Source organism: Lepisosteus oculatus, chromosome 12, assembly GCF_040954835.1.
Source record: "Lepisosteus oculatus isolate fLepOcu1 chromosome 12, fLepOcu1.hap2, whole genome shotgun sequence".
Classification (NCBI taxonomy): domain Eukaryota; kingdom Metazoa; phylum Chordata; class Actinopteri; order Semionotiformes; family Lepisosteidae; genus Lepisosteus; species Lepisosteus oculatus.
Genome location: NC_090707.1, coordinates 15,656,587 through 15,676,571, shown reverse-complemented (window position 1 = coordinate 15,676,571; position 19,985 = coordinate 15,656,587). Strand labels below are relative to the sequence as shown.

At 36.7% G+C, this 19,985-nt stretch overlaps 1 protein-coding gene across 1 annotated transcript; it reads left to right on the top strand.

The window, feature by feature from the left end:
- Positions 1-1,023: 1,023 nt before the first annotated feature.
- On the top strand, positions 1,024-19,956 carry LOC102691751 (bile salt export pump-like). The gene is made up of 26 exons (XM_015358983.2): positions 1,024-1,191; positions 1,279-1,336; positions 3,200-3,441; positions 4,169-4,253; positions 4,997-5,130; positions 5,800-5,971; positions 6,935-7,059; positions 7,628-7,802; positions 8,086-8,199; positions 8,287-8,397; positions 8,562-8,687; positions 9,286-9,489; positions 10,135-10,305; positions 11,034-11,226; positions 11,319-11,400; positions 11,780-11,903; positions 12,497-12,637; positions 12,722-12,826; positions 12,960-13,121; positions 13,644-13,847; positions 13,958-14,196; positions 15,244-15,415; positions 16,489-16,686; positions 16,980-17,186; positions 17,426-17,572; positions 17,830-19,956. The coding sequence occupies exons 1-26, from the start codon at positions 1,172-1,174 to the stop codon at positions 18,028-18,030; spliced, it is 3,912 nt and encodes a 1,303-aa protein (XP_015214469.2). The 5' UTR covers positions 1,024-1,171; the 3' UTR covers positions 18,031-19,956.
- Positions 19,957-19,985: the final 29 nt, after the last annotated feature.

The window sequence follows — 19,985 nt, the reverse complement described above, 5'->3', positions numbered from 1 at the left end:
AACACCAAAATCAATTAGTTAACTATGGAAAGGAGAAGAAAGAGTACACTTACATAAAACATGCCTGTGAAACTGAAATAATTCACTCAACTTTTTTTTTGTAAGTTTTATACAGTATACGTTTGTACCATTTTTAGTCCTTCTCTAAAACAGAATTTATTTAGTATCAGCTGAATATTACATGTAATGATGAGTGACAGAAAGACATGTGAGGTGTCCTGTAAGGTTGCATCATTCTGTAGTAAGTCAGAATGTAACTTATACAAATCTGATGGGCGCACAGATGGAATCCAGACACTTCTTAGTCAGTGTAGTGACAAAAGTGAAATTTTACGGATACAATAGGTTTCACAAAAATCAATATTAACGTTTCATAAACCCATATATTGTCTGGAATGCAGCCAAAGAGCAGGTTTTTAGGTCATTAACTCTGATGTTGAAGAATCTATAACTTTATAAAGATGTGATTTATTAATGGATAAGATTCCTTGGTGGTGATGTTTTTTTTATTTTGAAAGTCAGGGAAAACACCTTACATCTATTTAATGGAAAAGGAGATACTGAGAAAAGTGTAATGTGGGTACAGACAAGAACATTTCCTCACAGAGAACTATTCTGTTAACACTAATAGTGACACATATGATTATATATATAATTTTATAATTCACTAATTTCTCTGTGTGTCTATTGCAAATTCCACCCTTGGGAAAAATCATGGCAAAAAATAGCTTTAGGATCTCACTATTCCTTATTTTTTAATGGTTTATGAATTGGTAAAAGAGTCTCATTAAAGGATTACAAAATAATAGGTACAGCAAAGTTGTATAGTCTCAAAATTAAACACAATAACAAGTCTACAATACATCATATCACAATACTGAATATTGCATATTTGCAATTGATATATAATTAATTATAAAGATAAAAACAGTTTCCTGCTGGACTGATATGTTATGCAGTTCATATAGTGTAGATGAAAATATGGAGGCTTATTGAAATTTCTTTGTATATTTCTTTCAGATGGTAACACAGTAAGAAGAGGCACTTTGTTCTACACTTCAAGAGGAAACAAAAATTCTGGAATTTCAGTCTTTCACATTATTTGCAATCAATATCATTACCTCTATTCAGAGATATTGCCAGGTTAATTCCTAATTTTTCTTCAGGAGAAATGGACAGAGAGAACGAAAAGTAAGTTGTCCCAGCAAAAAACAAGTCTGATGACCTGGAAAAAGCATGTCACTTGAATTCATGCCTTTTCTTTCTCTCTTTTTTTAGACTTTTACGTCTCGAAAAAAATGGCAAAAAGGGGACTGGAATTGGGTTATTTCAGATGGTAATTATCTTCTTTTTTTCTGAATATAGAAATCATTTAGTAAAACATTTAAAAATGCTCTCTTTTTAAATTTCCATCATATTAAGGAAAAAACTTTTTGGAGAAGGGTAGAAAAGTCAACCCTTTAAGACTTTTAAAAAAAATAATAAACATATATTTGATATTAGATATTTTCTTTACTCTCAGATGTAACACCAACTTCATTGTCTGCTAATTTGGAAAAACAGTTTCGAACTTACATGGTGGAAAAATTGAAGATTCAATATAGGCAATAGTAAGCAATAGTAGAGTAGAGTAGAGTGATAGTAAGGAAAAAAGAAAGAAAGGAATCACAATCTAAAATTAAAAAATAAGGGAATATTTTGCATGACATAATACAGATTAATTGCTGGTCAACCTTTCCTTTTCTTGCATGAAGATATGTTTTCAAATACAGCTCTGATATTGGAGAAATTGGAAAGACATACTGAGGGGCAAGAAAACTACAATCCTAAATGTAAAACAAGACCTGAAATCATTTTATGTCTGTACCCCAGGTTCATAATCAATCCACTGCTTTGTTTAATTTTTCACTATAACATAAAGAGGAAATAAGAAGAATTGCAAGTCTTCTATGGACTGGCTACACATCAGGAAAACATTTAAGACTCACTGATACCTAATGGTTGTGATTACCTTGTGCCCTGACACATAGTGTACCTGTCAGTAGCCATTTCACCCTGCAACTCACATCTGGCAACCCACTGAAGCTCACCAGGTGTGAGCCTGCTCAGTATCTGGATGGGAGACCTCCTGGGAAAAACTAAGGTTGCTGCTGAAAGAGGTGTTAGTGGGGCGCTCAGCAGTGGGTGCTCACCCTGCCATCTATGTGGGTTCTAATGCCCCAGTATTGTGGTGGGGACACTATACTGTAAAAAGTTGCCCTCCTTTGTATGAGCTGTTAAACTGAACCCCTGACTCTCTGTGGTCATTCAAAATCCCAGAGCATTTCTCGAGAAGTTTAGTGGTGTAACCCCAGCGTCCTGACTAAATTTCCCATGGCCTTTACTAATCATGGCCTCCTAATAATCCCCATCTATGAATTGACTTCATTACTCTGTTCCCCTCCCCACTAATAGTTAATATGTGGTTAGCATTCTGGCTTTGCACATCAGCCAGGTGGATGCTGCACATTGGTGGTGGTGAGGGGAGTCTCCATTACCTTTTAAAGCACTTTGAATGGACTGTCCTGGCTATTCTGTATAAGTGTAAATAATAATAATAATAATTATTATTATACCTGGAGACTGTCGTGATGTCATTGTCCAGCACAAATGTGTAGACAGGTATAAGGTAAAGGCAAAGGTTTATTCCATGCTGAATGAAAAGAGACACAAAGTTTCAGCTGTGGAGGCTCCAGAGTTGAAACTGTGTCTTTTTTCTTTTCCTTTCAGCATGAAATAAACCTTTACCTGTTCCTTTGCAGCCTAGGCATGCTGAGACAGCTAGTTACATAAACTATATAGAGTTACGTTATATTTGTAATATTCTATTGACCTATATAACATGTATTTGTTACACACTAGAGGCACTTTCAGGAACATGCAACTGCAATCCTTCTTGAACACCAAACTATTCCCTGAACATTTGATTTGAATTAAATAAACAGGTGGTAAAAGTGACCTGATGTTATATGATTTCCCTTAAGAGGATGTCACTGAGTTTTGTATTGCCTCTCAGTCTGTTTTGCATTAATTTACTAATTAAAATCACCGGAGCTCCTGTGCCAACATCTTCCATATCAATTAGCCTGCTAGGCTAATATTTGTGTCTAACACGATCCTGCATGCTCTGGTACTGATGGTGAGGAACATTCTTTTACAGTTCCGCTATGCAGCATGCACAGACATAATCATGATGTTCATAGGGGGATTGTGTGCTCTGATGCATGGGGCTGCCACTCCTGTCATGCTGGTAGTGTATGGGAGTATGATCAACACGTTTGTGGCATATGAACTGGAAATCCAAGAGCTGAATGCCCCCAATAAAACTTGCACCAACAGTACCATAACCTGGACAAATGGCTCTATATATGAAGTTGAACTAAACACAACTGTTACCTGTGGGTGAGTAACATTCATGATTAGACTGAATTTGCCTGGAACAAGCTGTCTTTTATCCACAAAAAAATCAAATGGATTATACATTTGATTATCTTTCTGTTCTTTCTCTCATACACAAAATGTCCAATTGACTGTAGACAGTGAATTGTAGTTTAGTTAAGACAGTCTTGAAGTACATTTCTGTCTTTCCCTCATTTACATTCTAGAAATAAAAAAGGTTTCCTTGTAGTTTTTTTTGTCTGAAGGTACATTATTTACTTTTTATGACCTCACAGCTGGTACTTGACATTATTTTCTCAATAACAAATGAGTAACACTTTGATCTGTTGTATCAGGTATGTCTTTTCACATTTTTTAACATTAAACAAAAGTTTACATTTTTCATTTCAGTGTTCCAAAGTTGTAACTAGGTAAAAAGTTCATTAGTTGTTTTGCAGATTGCATATTATAATATGCTGGTTATTTTTTAATTGTGTTACTTATTTTGTAACTTCTCAATGACCTTGAGAAGTGACCCATATTTTTCTTCTTCAGGAAGTTAGTGCATGTGAATTTCTTTCCATACTCTCATTTTTGTATGACTGTAATACAAATACAGTACAATTACTGTATTAGGTGGTGTAATTAATTCTGCCAGAATATTCCTCATTTTACAAACCTGCTTTCTACCACTATATATGCTAACTAACACAAGAGCTTTGAAAAATCTAAAAATGTAACTTTCTTACAGGATTGATATCGAAGCTGAGATGGCAACGTTTGCGTTATACTATGTTGCTTTTGGATTTGCCGTGTTCTTTCTTAGCTATTTTCAGGTAAGATGTTTTTAGTAATCCTTTGGGATCTACAACAGGGCATAGAGTGTTTAAGAAAATCTGTTTTAGATATAGAGCACTTATTTTAAAAATGCATACAATACATTCCAGGTTGTGAAGTATACTCTCATCCCATTATACTTTAGGATTAATTTAATTGTTTAATCTAGATCAAATGGATTAATTGAACTCTGGTAAAAAGAACAAAATATTTGTTTGTTTGGCCATTCGCGCCAGTAGATTCAAAACAACACATACTTGTGCCTTATCTATGCTGTTATTATATCAATGTTATTTTTCAGTGAAAAAGCTTTGCAGATTTAATTAAAAGAATAATTGGAATTTAGTGTTATGTTTAGGATGCCAAATCCTTGTCCCACCCTTTCTGTGTAACTGTAGATATAACAGAGATAAAGGAATGTTACAGCTGTAATGACTTATTGTAACATATAACATATTGTAACATATTGTATGAAGCAAAGCTGGGATGCAGTCACTCTCAAAGGTTTGAAGGTTTTGGAAAAAAAACAAACTCAATATAGAAACATTCTGAAATTTGGATATATTATATCTAAATACAAAATGTAGCTTTTGAAATTGTAGCATTCTTTGGCAGATTTTCATAAAAGAGGGATCAGAAAACGTTTGCATGCATCCTTATACTGTAAATCCTCAGAATACTGTAGACAGTGCTGTTGTTATACTAACCTATAAAGCAGCTCACATCATCACACATGTTTCAGATTGCCTTCTGGGTAACAGCTGCAGCGCGTCAGATACAGTGCATAAGAAAAGCATATTTTCAAAAGATCATGAGAATGGAGATGGGCTGGTTTGACTGCAATTCAGTTGGGGAATTAAACACAAGGATTTCAGAGTAAGTGTGAACAGTAAAGAGCAATAATTCTTTTTAATGTGTTTTCTGAGGCCCAGCCCATGTACTATGTAGTAGCTTTTGCATATTTAAACATGCACTGCCTTTCAGCAAACTCTTGAAGACGAACCAACTGTATTTGTTCATACAGTCAAATACTCCTTGATCCAGAAAAAGTCAATTTCAATGAATTATTTGAATCATGCTCTTTGCAAAACGAGACATTTGAAAGCAACAACATTTTAGTTTGATCTAATCTGCAAAATCAATTTGGAACAGGACATACCTGTACTCTATCTCTTACTTCCAAAAATGAATTCTCATCTTTCAACTCCTGTATTTTATTATATGTTAAAAAACACTGATGCAAATTCTTATTCTAATTGGAAGTTGAGATCCCTAGCAAAAATAACCACCATGTGCTTTGTATTATTGTATATTCTTTTTGTGTTTTTTTTTATTTGTTTATTGTTTTTTCAGGAAAAACAGAGAATATGGTACTATTTGCAATAGTGAACACATCATGTCATGACAGACATGGTACCTAAACAGACTGTATAAATACAACAATAATATAAAAACAGGAAGAAAGGTAGCAATAAAGGAAACCTAATTGTGTATTAATTGACTGAAAAAAGTTCATCCTGTTCACAATGTATTTATTTTTTTCAGTGACATCAATAAAATCAACATTGCTATTGCTGATCAGGTGTCCTTCTTCATTGAGAGAATCTCCACCTTTATCTTTGGGTTCATGGTGGGTTTGATCAGTAGCTGGAAACTGACCCTGGTTATCATAGCAGTCTGCCCTCTAATTGGTTTGGGAGGTGGACTGATGGCAGTGGTAAGCCTGTTTTGAAATGAATTATATCCACACTGTATACACACCAGTTTTTTATACATTTTTGTATCAGTATACAAACATACTTTGCAGGTCTGTTCTTATGGATATACTGTATGCCTGTGTTTCCTCTATCAGACAGAACTGTAATTATTTTTAATTCCTGACTTTACAGACTTTTTCCTGTACATCATTGTTTGTTGCTGATATGATAATAGTGACAGAGCTGGTGAAATTTGCACACTTTGCCAGGCTTCTAAAATATAGAATAACTCACCTCTCAGTGGATTTTTAAAATGGAAATGAATACATTTTAGGATATGAGAATTTTACTTGGCCTTTTTTAAGCCTTTATGCTTGTCATGTAATGATCAGTTCATTTTTGCTTTCTTTCAATAAAGCTGGAGTAATTATTCACGAAGCTAATCAATCAACTACAATAAAAATAGTTCACTCCGCTGGTTAGTTCATCTGCTGTAGCTTAGCAAGTGAAACTTTGGATTTTTGATTTATTGATCTATGTCAAACTCAGACCACTTTAATACTGCCTAAATTAATAATAGCTCTTTAAAGAGTGTGCCATTATTTCCTGACATTAAATCGTGATATTCCTTTTCATTACCATGTCTGTCGGTAAAACATTCTTTCATATTTGTTTTCTGTGAAAGGTGCACCTTTTGATGCTTAATGTTTTGGGTTTATAAACAGTGTTGTGAACATGCATGGTCTATTAATTAATAGTACCAGCATGAGAATATTAGGTTTTATTCAATGTTTTCATTTACTTTTACTTTCATCCTGAACTAAAGCTGTGGATCCCAAGACTCTTTCAGGATGTGAAATAAACACAAGCCATGTCTGTGTCTAACAGGATAACAAAGGCCAAACTAGCTTTTCCTATGAACAAACATTTCTTTTTCATTACTGTGAGTGTCTGTGAATTAATTCTGGTGATCTGTGGTGTAGGTTACTGGCAGGCTAATTGGTCGTGAGCTACAGGCCTATGCCAAAGCTGGAGCAGTAGCTGAAGAAGTGCTGTCTTCTGTGAGAACAGTGGCAGCGTTCGGGGGCGAGGAGAAAGAAGTGGAGAGGTGGGGTTCTTCACATTTTCGACACGACCTATATTGAGTGGCACGGGGACATATTGACTGGGCTTTTGTTTGGAGTACATGAAACCTTGCCTTTAATGTCCTTCTCTTCCATGTGCTATCGGCTTCATTCCCCTCCTTGGAGCCCTTTGTTTAGAGACAAAGCATGAAACCTTAAACCAATGTATTTAAAACCAGTGCCAAAAAAGAACAGGTACAATATTCTAGTGTTTCTTAGTATTTTATATACATTTGGACGTGCAGTTTCAAGAAGAGGGGGTGTTCAGCGCCACTGATTCACAGCAGCAGTGTCCTGTGTCCAATTCCATCTTATGGCATCTGTCTGTGTGGAGTCTGCGTGGTCTTCCCGGGATCTGTGTGGGTTTCTGCTAGATACTGCAGTTTACTCTAAAAAGGCATGCTGGACAGGTTTGATGAGCTATTCTAAATTGTTCCTGTCAGCGTGGGAGATGTTGGACAAGGGTGTTTAAATACAACTGCTTGAGTATGATGGATTGATTGAACGGCCTTCTTTCATTGACTGGCTTTCTGATCTTATGTGTTTTAACAGGTATGACAGGAACCTGATTAAGGCACAGAACTGGGGTGTGAAGAAAAATGCAATTATAGGTGTATTTCAAGGTTATTTGTGGTGCATTATCTTCTTCTGCTATGCACTGGCATTTTGGTATGGATCAAAACTTGTTATTGACGCCAGAGAGCTCTCTCCAGGAGGACTCATTCAGGTATAAAATACCCTAAACGTTTGTACTATTGTAAGCTCAGCATTGTACTGCTATACTGTTTTATACATAAATTATTATTCTTACTAATATATATTTAGCATTACATTACAGTGAAGAACTGAAGTAAAGCTAAAGAGCCTGCTTGACATTTAATCTGCAATTTGCTTTTCATCCATAAGAGGGTGAACTTGCTTTGACGAGTTTAAATGTGCTCTGTAGTTTGTTTTATAAGTTATTCAAAAATTGCAAAGAAATTACCTTTCCCCTTAATTCTCATGCCCAGGTGTTCTTCTGTGTTATGGTCGGAGCGATAAACATGGGGCAGGCGTCAACATGCTTAGAGGCCTTTGCTGCTGGACAGGGAGCTGCAAAACTGATCTTTGACACAATTGACAGGGTAAGAAGAATGTAGTACATCTCCTTTTTTTGTAAATTCTGGAACTGATGTCTTTATTCTCATTGCCTTTCCTTTCTATACCCCTAGAGACCGAAGATTGATTGTTTCTCAGAAGAAGGGCACAAATTAGACAAAGTGAAAGGTGACATTCAATTTCATAAAGTCACATTCCACTACCCATCTAGACCAGAAGCAAAGGTGTTTATTTTGCATTTATTACTCCTTTTTATTTGTAAAATTCGGATATCCATTTCCTTTTAAAATAACCCTTTGAATGTTATGCAGTTCTCGATTTTTTGATTAGGTACTTTACTGACACCCTGACAGAATACTGACATTTTGTTTCTTCTGTTCCTGCTCAGATTTTAGATCAGTTAAGCATACTGGTTAAAAATGGAGAAACTACTGCATGTGTGGGCCCAAGTGGAGCGGGAAAAAGCACAATGGTTCAGCTCATCCAGAGATTCTACAACCCCAGTAAAGGAATGGTACTAAATCAGTAGCCCAGAAAAAAACTGATGTGATGCAAGGCAATTCTAGAATTGTTATGTTATGAATTGTTATGAATTGTTACTTGTTTAAGTTAAAGGAGATAAAAAGGTGTGGATTATATTTGAATCTGCAAATGGACTTGATCAACAGTTCACTTTCTAATTGCTTCTTCCAATTCAGAGTCACAGGGGAGCCAGGGCCTACACCAGCAAGCCACAGGCACAAGGCAGGGTACACACTAAACGGGATGCCAGTCCATCACAGGGCACACATACTTTCACCTAGGGCTAACTTTCCTAGAAACCAATTAACCTACCAGTATGCTTTGGACTGTGAAAAGAAATAAGAGCACCTGGAAGAAACCCACCTGCACAAACAAACTCTACACAGATAGCACCCCAGGTCTAGGAATTGAACCCAGGACCCCAGCATTCTAAGGCAGCAACGCCAACTAGTCCACCTTCACACTGCATGCATGCCTTAATCAAAACACATTCTTCTTTCTCATCTTGAAGGCTGACAAATGCATGAAATTCAAAGTAGAAAAGAATCCAAGAGCCCTGTGATAACCCAAAAGGAATTGCTCTCATTCAGGTGACTCTGGATGGCCATGACATACGTAGCCTGAATATCCAGTGGCTGCGCTCTCTGATTGGCATAGTGGAACAAGAGCCCGTCCTGTTTGCCACCACCATTGCTGAGAATATTCGCTACGGGAGGGAAGATGCGTCAATGGAAGACATTGTGAGAGCAGCCAAGGAGGCCAACGCCTATGATTTTATTATGGATCTACCACAGGTGAGTTATCAACGCAGAAAGATTACATCGGTCCTTGGAAGTAACAAAAAGAGAACTGGTTTAGTCTATTGGTATTTGGCATTCCCTTCAAGTTGGAATTTTAAAGCTGTTTTATCCATTCAGCCATTTTTAACCCCTTCTTCCAATTCAGGTTCACGGGGGCCCCAGCAAGCACAGGTAAATCAGGGTACAACCTGGATGGGACACCAGCCCACCTCAGGGCAGACAGACTATGTTCCCAGAAGCCAATTAATAAACCAGTATGTCTTTGCCACACAAAGATGGGGAGAACATACTAACATACAAGCTCCACCCAGATAGCACCCCAGCTCAGGAGCCTCTCCCCCTCTTCCAGTGCTGCAAGACAGCTATGCTGACCGCTGTTTTAGACTAACAAAAATACCCTACACATATTTCTAATTCTCAAAAACAATTATATTTAATCATGTTCAGTATTATTCTGCAGCGGTGTACGTTTTGCTATTAAACACAATGCTACTGCACAATTCAGAAAAAAACATAGAGTACAGCACTCCTCTGCCTCCAGTTCACCTGTGGCATATTAGAATAAATGCTGTTGAGTCAGAGAAATGAGACTTACATATACAACATCAATTCTTATTGTAAATGACTTCTATGACCCAGAAATTTGACACCCTGGTGGGGGAGGGAGGAGGACAGATGAGTGGGGGCCAGAAGCAGAGAATCGCCATCGCTCGAGCTCTTGTGAAGAATCCCAGAATCCTGCTGCTGGACATGGCCACCTCTGCGCTCGACAACGAGAGTGAGGCAGCGGTTCAAGAAGCACTAGACAAGGTCATTCATTCATTCATTCTTCAGGAGCAACAGGCTTGATTTAGTTAGCTTTTAAATTAATACTTAGTTGTATTTGAAACAATAAAATGTAAAATTATTGGGAGGAACATTTCAGGAAGGGATGGTGTAGTGATTTGAAATAGACATGTAAGACACAGCTTGATAATACAGTTTGATGCAAACGTATCATTGCCAACATGCTCAACCCATCTGGAATTGTAGTGAAATGAGTATGAAAGGATAGTGTACTTATCACTTTGGCATTAAAGTGCCTGGCTGAGAAAATGACAGCACTGGCTGAAGATCAGTGCTATCACATCCTCCATCACTTTAGAGGAATGAACCAGGGAGGCCGCTACAACAGTGAGGTTGTGATGGAGGATGCGTGGTGCTAGAAGATATTAGCACAGAGTTGTGTGAAACCAGGGAGTATTTAATATATATAGGAGCAGAAGTGTGACATTTGAATTTTGACCTCCTCCCAAATTTACATAGTGCCATTTGTTTACAAACCCAATGAACAGGCATTTTATTTTCTAAGTCAGTCCTTTTTCCTGTGTTCACATTTAAGTAGCATATAAAATATGTGGGAAATTCTTTATTGGGTCTTTAGAAATTCCTATCAGAACCACAATTTCATGAAATGTTTTTTTATTAGTGTTTTTACTTTTTCATTGCCTATGTGCATGATCCAGGTGTTTTTTTTAAATGTAATTGTATTGTTTCAGGCACGGATGGGCAGAACAACTATCACCATATCCCACCGCCTATCAGCCATCAGAAATGCAGATGTGATCTATGAATTCGAGCATGGAAGGGCTGTGGGGAGAGGCACCCACAGTGAACTGTTAGCAAAGAAAGGCATTTATTACACCTTGGTGTCCTTGCAGAACAAAAACTTTAACAATCTGTCAAATAAAAGTACGTTATCACTTTATATATTTAATTAGAAATCATTTCTTTATATTAGACACTAACAGAAACTTCCTAAAATATTTATTTTTGTTTTTCAGTTCTCAAACAGGAAAGTGTAAATGAACCACTTGCTGAAAATGGTAGAAGTCTTCGTAAAGCAAGTTATGAATCTTCTAGAAGGTAAGTCGCCTGAGTGTTTACCATAAGAAAGGATCGAATAAATATCAGACAGGGCATTAATGAAAAGTTACATGTGCAGTATGAATATGGTGATTGTGCTGTGGAGCAGGTGTATCACAACTCACATTTTTGTGAAAAATTACCTGTTAATGTATGAAATAAACAATGCAGGAAGTTTAAAATAAAAATGCCCTGTCCAGATTGAAGAACATTTTCCTGTTCAAACCAAGCCTTTTTATTTCCTGAGGGAAATATGTTTGTTTAATTTGAATTCTATATACTGTGACATACTGTATTACAACAGCCCACTCCTAAAATTGTGATTGCTGGTGAAAACAGTAATAATTGTATTCTGTTTTTTGCATACTTTTTTTAAAAGAAAATCACTACGTCTCCGATGTCACTCACTGACCAATGTGATTCCCAATGCTGTATCCGGAAATATGGATATCACTGTGTCGGGGGAGTACTGTAGCGGAAAGGAGAGTCAGGAAATGCAAGGGGTATGTGACAGAATTTTCTTTTCTTTGATATTTTACAAAAAACACTTTGCCTTTATTATAAATCAAAGCAAATATCGTTGATTAAATGTTTAAGTCTTCTCAGAACTCTTCTTGCCTTACTCTTCAGAACTGAACAACAGAATTAAGTAATAAAAAACAATTTCATTTTTGCGACAGACAGCCAGCTCACTAATATGTTACAGTAAGCTACAGACGCATCTACTGTGATGTATCATAATATCTGTGATGTCTAAAGAAAAAAAAAATTGTCCTGATATACATCTACATTTTGGTATAAAATCATTTCTGTTCCGGTATTGAATACCATTTTTCATTCAGAAGAAGACAGTCAAATGGTAGTGATGCAGTCATGTGGCAAAACTGAAACTCAGGAAAATTGTTATGTGCTCAGGAAAAACTAAAGCATCCTTATGCAACTTTTGAAGAGTCTAAAGGTCTAAAGAGTCTAAAGGCTCCATCATTACATTCAGTCTTCAGTCTGAAGTACATACGGTACTTCCAAGAAAGGTATATGTCTTCTGAGCAAATGAAAACACAGCTCCCTGTACCTGTTGCTCATTTCTATGTGACAGGAGACAGAACCAATACCAGTGAGTCGGATTCTGAAGTACAACAAACCCGAATGGCCCTACATGCTGTTGGGTGCTTTTACAGCTGCTCTGAACGGTTGTGTGAACCCACTTTATGCAGTTTTGATGACTCAGATTCTTGGGGTAAGCAACATGAGCCACACGTCCTCTTATTCCCCTTTTCTTGGTTTGGCTGTCTTCTGAAAACAAAATCTACTTGCCCTGTAGACATTTGCCAGACCAGACCTGGATGAGCAAAGGGAGCAGGTTAATGGAATTAGCCTGCTTTTTGTCTTTGTTGGTGTTCTAAGTTTCTTCTCACAGTTCTTACAGGTACGTCTTTGTCTATGACATTCAGTTCCTATGTTAATGACACACTCTTGACTTTAGAAGCAAATAATTCTACCCGAGTATTTTCCGGCCTCAATTAATTGTTTTGCTTGCTTTCTCATTCCTCCCACTGAAGGGATATGCTTTTGGTAAATCGGGTGAGCTGCTGACCCGGAGGCTACGCAAGGTGGGATTCCAGGCTATGCTAAGACAGGAGATTGGCTGGTTTGATGATCCCAGGAACAGCCCAGGAACTCTTACTACAAGGCTTGCATCAGATGCTTCAATGGTTCAAGGGGTGTGTGTGATGCATTTGTCAATTTGCCAAAGTCAGTAATTTGTTTTACTGTAATAAGCAACGAGAGGAGCTAAGTTCCCGTCCCAATTACCAGCACTGCATAGAGGGATACTGTTGTTGTGTCCTTGAGGAAACCTGTGCAAACTTATTATTTCTGTCAACCCAGCTACTGTATGTAAATTAATTTACCCACAATAGAAAAGTGTACCATCCAGAAGGTGTTTTGTGTTTTTTCAACATTCATATCACCACTAAAATAGAGATAAGTTAAAATAGAGATAAGCTCTGGGTTAGGCTGAAAAAATATGAACTTTTGTTTTTAATCCCTTTTCGTTGTTATAAGTATAAAGGATTTCACATTTGGTTGGTTAAGGAAACCCATTGATCAACACAGCATGTGCACCCATAATCACTAGTTATCACTAGTTAATGGGAAAGTAATTAATTGTCCTAGAGGACGTACAGTATATCAGTCTCTTGTTCTTTGCAATCATATGAACAGAAGTTTCATTTCTTTTGCAGGCTACTGGAACACAGATTGGAATGATGGTTAATGCCTTAACCAATATAGGAGTATCAATTATGATTGCATTCTACTTCAGCTGGAAATTAAGCTTGGTAGTGATTTGCTTTTTGACATTGATTGGGCTGTCTGGAACTTTCCAGGTAAAAATGTTAACACGTTTTGCAAAGGAGGATAGAAAAGCGCTAGAGGCTGCCGGCCAGGTAAGCACGCTTATCTTAAAAAGAGCTGCAAGATTCCCATGGGCTTAGCATATTTTCCCTCTTTCATTTTGTCTCAGTATGAAATGTCATTGATTGTCTCTATTTGACAGGTTTCAGGTGAAGCACTAAGCAGCATAAGGACTATTGCTGGGCTGGGTATGGAGAGCAATGTTGTGAAATTGTACGAGAAGCTGCTTGAAGCCCCGTTTCGAGTTGCAAAAAAGAAAGCCATTGTCTATGGGATTTGCTTTGCATTTACACAATCCATAGTATTCATGTCGAATGCTGCATCTTTTAGATATGGTGGCTTTCTCGTGAGCGGTGGTTTGCATTACATAGTAGTTTTCAGGTATGTTACATGTAGTTTTTATCCTTTTTTTTGTCTGTTACAACATTGAAAAGCATGGACAGAGGGAATGTCCTTACGAACTGCTTTAGATGTGTTGCTCTTCTGCTGCACTGCCACCGTGTAACCTGGTCTTGTCAGATCACAGCAGGGAAGCAAGGCTGGGATGGGAGACCTCCAAGGAGGGCCAGATTGCTACTGCAGGCAATATTGGTCATCCAGCAGGTGGCACTGTTCCCTCTGGACCAGAATTTTTTAAAAAACGAAATGCTTTGATTTAGTGACTGGGGAACATTGTACTGTAGCTCCTGTTATTTGGATGACATGTTAGTCTAAGTACCAGACTATCTGGACATTACAGACCCTATTACGCTTTTTGAAAGAGTAAGGGTGCTTATTCAGGTAACTTGGTGAAACTCTAATCTAGACTTCTTAAGGTTCCACCTGTAATTTAATTGAAAAAAAAATCCAAAACTATTTCACCTGTTTGCTTGATCTGCTAAGTGGGGAGTGAGGGAGTGAAAAAACAGTAATTTTTAACAGTTCCAGATATGTTATCTTTCCAATGTAATAAGAAGAAATATTCTACAAAGCTGATTGGTGATGTGGTCACAGGAAGAATATGTAATAAATAACATATTCTTTTACAGGATTTCATTATTGTATTACTTGTATGATAATTATAGTTGACTTTATTGGCTATATACAATTTCTTTTATTAGGAATTCTGACTCGTAGTGAATGAACAGCAGCTTAAGAAATATTTGGTTTGAGGCTGCTATGGTTCATAGAGCTTTCTACTCCAAGAACCATCATGGAATATAATGTTTAAAATATAACTAAGCATTATATTTACATTGTACTCTATAATTATATTATATTATTCACGCTGATGATTGCCAACACAGAGAGCTGTTCAGATATGAACATCCACATGTATAAAATTAATGGATATTAAATGTTATTTGTTAATCGTATTTACTCATAAAAATTCATTTTGTGTTTAAAATAGAAAAGTTTTTTCAACTTTTTTTGTTGTTATCCCTATAGGGTTATTATAACAGTAATGCTCAGTGGAACTGCTCTTAGTGACGTGTCCTCCTTCACTCCAGACTATGCTAAGGCTAAAACTGCAGCAGCACAGCTCTTTAAACTTTTTGACCGAGTCCCAAGAATAAAGACAAGCCATGATGTTGGAGAAAAATGGGTTGGAGAAAAATGGGTGAGACATTCCTTGTGCGTCTTTCTTCATTTTGCATGGATCTGTTAGTCAAAATGCTACCAGCACTGTACCATCTTAGATTAAACTTGCAAAAGTGGAATTATATCTATATGCCCATGGGAAAGAATGACAACATGTTGTAATTCTGAGTCAAATTCACATAAAATGTGAATAAAGACATATTTTGTATAATGTGTAATTCTATACAAATAAACAAACACAATACACATTTTTGGCAGAATGGGACTGAACATTCTTTGTGAGATGTCACAAAACAAATAACATATTGGAAGAACTACAAAACTCGCAGATAAGCTATACAATTTGAAGGTTTACCATAACCCTCTTCCTGTAATTTTACACAAATACTTACAGGGAGGATATTGTTTTATTTTGTGGTCTTGGATTAATGTTAAAAAGTAATCCTGAACACACTGTTTGAATCCTGAAGCTGATTTACTGTACTGTACATCAGGCGAAGAACCTTCAAATATTTGTATATTATTATTACTTTAGTGCACAATGCGGGATGCATAAGGGTACTGCATAAAAATGAGTCATGGGCCATTATTCAAATATAGATATTGGGTTACTCCAGAAACATTCACTAGCATTTTTATTTTATCGTAAACGTACCAATGTTCCAAACAAAATAAACAAAACCGCAAATATGAATGTGTCCTTAATTATTCGATTTACAGAGACAGGGTTAAAAATACCCTCCCCTCCCACAGATTGGGTCATACAGATCCTTGTTAGTATGAAGGTCAATCTGGACTTAAATCTTTAACTATATCAAACTAAGAGAAAAATAGATATTGTGCTATTTGGGTACACACCTGGCCTACCTACTGTAGTGCTATTTTCAGTTGGAGCTATGAGTATAGCTCATCATGATCAGAAAAATAATTAGACGTCAGTTTTAATCTTTCCTCATCAATGAAGCAGACAACTATAAGTAACGAGACTTCTTACCTAAATGAAACTATGACTAAACGAGCACATTAAAGAAAAGAATCCCTTTATGATTTATTCCCATCAGATTTTTTAAATGTGTTGCATTCATTTCACAGGATAACTTCAGAGGAGAGCTAGAATTCTACAACTGCAAGTTCACTTATCCAACCCGTCCTGATATTCAAGTGCTAAAAGGTCTTTCAGTGTCTGTTAAACCAGGACAGACACTGGCACTTGTTGGGAGCAGTGGATGTGGCAAAAGCACAAGTATTCAACTACTGGAACGTTTCTATGACCCAGAAGATGGCAAAGTTGTAAGTCGTCTAATCTTTTTCAACTTATCTTCTGAACCTCAGCTTCACTCAGAAGGTAAAGCTGAAGCAAACTACACCTAAACAAAATAAGCTTGTCTCATTGCAAATTGGGATTTTTAAATATATACAATGATGGCATTTCATCGGATTTACTTAGAGGGAGATGAGAGGAGAATTGTGGGTAAGAAATGTTTTGCCATATAGAAGCTGTTCCAGTCTTTTGGTCTAATGAGAACATGTAAGGCAACCATTATGTACTGTATACATGCTTAATCATTTCTTTTCCTTTACAGCTAATAGATGGACATATATCACCAAATGTAAATGTGTCATTTCTGAGATCTCAAATTGGCATAGTTTCCCAAGAGCCTGTGCTGTTTCATTATAGTATTGCAGAAAATATTAAATATGGGGACAACACGCGGGAAATTAGCATGGAAGAAGTAATCACTGCTGCCAGGAAAGCTTATCTTCATGATTTTGTAATGACACTGCCTGATGTAAGTTCTATTTTTATTGCCGTTTTATCACTTGTGCCTGAAGAAAATAAGAAATGTTATTTAAAATAAAAATCAGAGACAGATTGAGATTCAGGTGTGTGCTCATTTATGAGATTCATTTAGAAATTTAATCCCTGTAATTTTTTTAACCTAAAATAGCTACTAAATACCTGTTTTCCAGACACACAGTAACTTCAAATACATGTTTATATAAGCATATATATATATTGTTTCCTCAGAAATATGAAACACAAGTGGGTGCTCAGGGTTCCCAGCTGTCTCGGGGACAGAAGCAGAAAATAGCTCTGGCACGAGCCATCATCAGGAACCCAAGAGTCCTTTTACTGGATGAAGCCACATCTGCATTAGACACAGAAAGTGAAAAGGTACAGAAATGGTTCAATTTCCACATCTTTTTAAATTCTGTTCTTTTGAAGGTGCATTTCCGCAAACCAAAAAAGAATCGTTAACATTTCTAAATTAAAATGAATTCATTCAAATGTATTTTGACCCTACACGAATAAATAACTGCTGACCTTCTTACTTAAGACATTCCATGCTTGTCAGTTCAGGCTTGTGCATTTCTTTTTTTCCCAAATATTCACTCAAAGCATGTCTTTTTTGAAAAACAAAATGAATTCAGATTGTCCAGACAGCACTGGATGAAGCTCGGCAGGGACGTACTTGCATCGTCATCGCCCACCGCCTGTCTACAATCCAGAACGCTGACATCATAGCCGTTATGTCTCATGGTGTTATCGTTGAGAAGGGGACACATGAAGAACTCATGGACAAGAAATCAGCATACTATAGACTGATAACAACAGGGGCTTCCACCAGCTGATCATTCACTTGTGTCTTGCAGGTTTATTAACGTTTTTTAACACCTGCACTTATTGGGCAGTAGGAATAAGCCAAGTTATTTTGTGAACAACTGATACTTCACCTCGTTACTATTTATTTTTGAAAGACGTCTCTGTAGGACTGAGAAAAAGTAACTGAGGTGAAAGCCTATACAGATCTGAAACATGGTACTCAAGTATGAAACATCACAGTTTTGCATATTGCTGGAATTTGTTTCTTTTTAGAATGTATCTAAATAGTTTTATTACTTATTTTTCAAAGTCACTTTTAGTATCAAACATAGGTATTTTTGGTGAAAAATTATAACTTCCTTTTTAAAATATTTTGAGTATTTAATTTCTTGTTTCCACTGCATACTGTATACCAATGTGTGATTAATTAAAGTTAAAATGTTTGATGTTTGTCAAGTCTCAACCTGTTTAAGGTATATGTAGTGAAAACACTAAAATCACAAATGAAAACAAAAGCTTAATATGATGAAAAACTATTAATGAGAAAAAAATAAAATAAAGTGCATCACCTTTTTTTCCCATCTTAGTGTGTGTCTGACAAACTCATCTAGCAAAGACTCATCTAGCAAAAGCCCATTCTCAAGCTCTGCAAAAGCCATTAGAAAGGACTGTGGTTTATTTCTAGTAATAAGCCTAATACTGTAAGTCTTCAATGAACAGGACTTGAGATTCACTCCAAATTATTATTTGCAAAGCCTGAAATAAAACAATTTCTTCTAAAAGCATTGTATGATTCTTTCAAGCTTTGGAATCCTTAGAATGTGTATTTGGATACAAGTATTTGGTAAGCAAATTTTGTCAACTGTTGAAACCTTGTTAATTTATTTTTTCTCCACTGGCTATTGATACAGTAGCTGACCCATCTATTTTCTGACCGTTTCCAGTTCATGGTCAAAGTGGAGCTGGAACCTATCCCAGTAAACAATGGACACAAGAAAGGGTATACCCTGTGCGAGACACCAGTCCATCACAGGACAGACACATACTGTAGACACACACCCACACTTAGGGTCAATTTTACCAGACCCAAATTAACCTACAGTACCAGTAAGTTTTTGGACTATGGGATGAAAAAGGAGCACCCAGAGGGAACCGACACGAACACAGGGAGAACATACAAACTTCAAATACATAGCACCTCAGCACTGCAAGGCAGAAGTGCTAGCCACCGTGTCACCCTATTGACATCATGGTGAAATTAACATATCAAAGTGAGCTCTTTTGACTTCACTGCTACTGTACAGTATGTGAAAACTGTACAAAAACGAGTTGTTGCTTGCTGTAACACTCAGAATGAATGGCATTGGAGTGCCAGAAGGCATGTGACGTGGACCCCGTATGACAGATGTTGTCTTTTTAATAGGGTTTGGATCCAAATGTTCATTGGATGTGGCTCACAGCACTCCAAAGTGTGTGCATAGGAGTTTCACTCAGAATGATCTGTGACACATGAGGATCATGAGCCTTGAAGATCATGGTGCTTGAGGACTATAATGTATAGCCTTGGTTGTGATTTTGAAAGCAGTAAAGTGTTATTATTTTGTACGTGTTGTGCTGGTTTTGCTTTGAACCATTGCTTTCATGACTAGTAGCCATAATGAAATTATTCAACAGCAATAATAGTATTAGTGAGAGTAAATTGAGTGCTGTGGTAAAGAAGTGTATGGGTAAAAGTGAATTGCCCTCATACCAGAACAAAAAGCCCTCTGAATTATGTGCAGTGGTGAATTATTTTATCTCTGTCTTTCCTCTCATTTACAGTAGGTTGGAAAAGCCTTTATAGCTTTATGATGTAATAATCATCCAGCATGGTATTAGAAGAAACAACAATAAAATGCTCTTTCAAGACCAACGCATTTCTATTTTCCTCTTATTTATAAATAAAATCCTATTTGTTTTCTCCTAAATACCCATGTCCCCTGGT

Bases quoted from the DNA above. Each gene is read 5' to 3' on its own strand.
- LOC102691751 (XM_015358983.2), top strand. From the start codon at position 1,172: ATGGACAGAGAGAACGAAAA. The intron at 4,254-4,996 runs GTAAGATGTTTT...CACATGTTTCAG, and splicing joins TCTTTCTTAGCTATTTTCAG to ATTGCCTTCTGGGTAACAGC. The intron at 13,122-13,643 runs GTGTGTGTGATG...TTTCTTTTGCAG, and splicing joins ATGCTTCAATGGTTCAAGGG to GCTACTGGAACACAGATTGG.